This window comes from Aptenodytes forsteri, unplaced genomic scaffold (assembly GCF_000699145.1).
Source record: "Aptenodytes forsteri isolate BGI_AS27 unplaced genomic scaffold, ASM69914v1 Scaffold114, whole genome shotgun sequence".
NCBI lineage: Eukaryota > Metazoa > Chordata > Aves > Sphenisciformes > Spheniscidae > Aptenodytes > Aptenodytes forsteri.
This window is the reverse complement of record NW_008795364.1, coordinates 1,193,085-1,194,182: the sequence shown is the minus strand read 5'-3', so window position 1 is coordinate 1,194,182 and position 1,098 is coordinate 1,193,085. Positions and strand designations below refer to the sequence as shown.

Below are 1,098 nucleotides of genomic sequence, written 5' to 3'. Positions count from 1 at the left end.
TTTTTTTTTTTTTTTTTTTTTTTGGGCGGGGGGAGCAGAAATACACATAGTGACAGAATGGAAATGAAGGTCTGACTCTGAGGACTGCAGGATGATATGAGAGGAAAGGGGACGCAGCACGAAAGCAGACCGCAATATTTTAAGGGAGGCAGTAGATTTAGCCACCCGGTACTTGGTCTGAATGCAATAATTATGCATGCACGGGTAGGTGTTTATTGTATGCATACATGCATATATACAAACATGCACAACCCAAACACATGTATGTCCATTCACCAACAGCCCTTTACTCTTCTGCAAGGTGCCTGTTATTTCCCTCTTTGCAATCAAGTAAAAGAAGCTTGTTTTATTCCCACTTTGGGGAAACTTCTCACTTCTGTTCCTATTTACAGACAATTTTAAAGCTAAATGTAAACCTGATGCTTGGTGTCCTCATCTCCTATCCATTGTGGTTGTTTTCCTTCTTTTTATTCTCTTCTTCCTCGTGCCCCCCCCTCCCCCCAATACTGTTTTCAGTCCGTTTTAGCATAGAAAAACACACACACGTATTTGACAATAAGTGATCTTACCTTGGGTAGAAAGTCCTTGTTGAATATACATAACTGAAAAGAAAATGAATCCAACATAAGCTAGAAAGATCCCCATCATTCCAAGACGAAGAAGAAGTCACATCAGGGTAACAAAAGCCAAAGGTGCCCTCAAAAAAGGAAGAACTGATATATGGGTGTATGTATGTCTCTCTAAATGTATGAACAGAAAGAGATTTTAAAATGTTACAAAAAGGCTCTGTATTGTAGCCCTAGCTGCGACACTGGCAGCATTCTGCTACTCAGTGGAGTCTTTTTCTTTGGGAAGAGCGAGTATTGCAATACAGTGTGGTTCAGATGAGCTGTCTCAGGCGCTGTGTTGCTTGAAGTCCAGATTCAGACTAAAAAAAAAAAAAAGAAAACGTTGAAAAGTGGGTATCAGCTGCCTTCTGTGTCTTTTTTCAGCTACCTGGCAGCTTCGTCCAACGTCAGCTCTTGCTGCTTAGGATGGCGTGATGACTGCCCTCCCTACACACTGATCCAGCTTGGGAAGAGGGGAGTGGGGGGAAGA

The 1,098-nt window shown here is 42.1% G+C and overlaps 1 protein-coding gene across 2 annotated transcripts in view; it reads right to left on the bottom strand.

The window, feature by feature from the left end:
* Positions 1-1,074, bottom strand: part of VSTM2A (V-set and transmembrane domain containing 2A) — a 27,388-nt gene extending 26,314 nt beyond the window's left edge. For both annotated transcript variants that reach the window (XM_009280190.2, XM_009280191.2), the window contains exon 1: positions 570-1,074. In XM_009280190.2, the coding sequence (XP_009278465.1) occupies positions 570-648 (79 nt within the window). In that variant the 5' untranslated portion in view covers positions 649-1,074. The remainder of the gene's footprint in view (positions 1-569) is intronic.
* Positions 1,075-1,098: the final 24 nt, after the last annotated feature.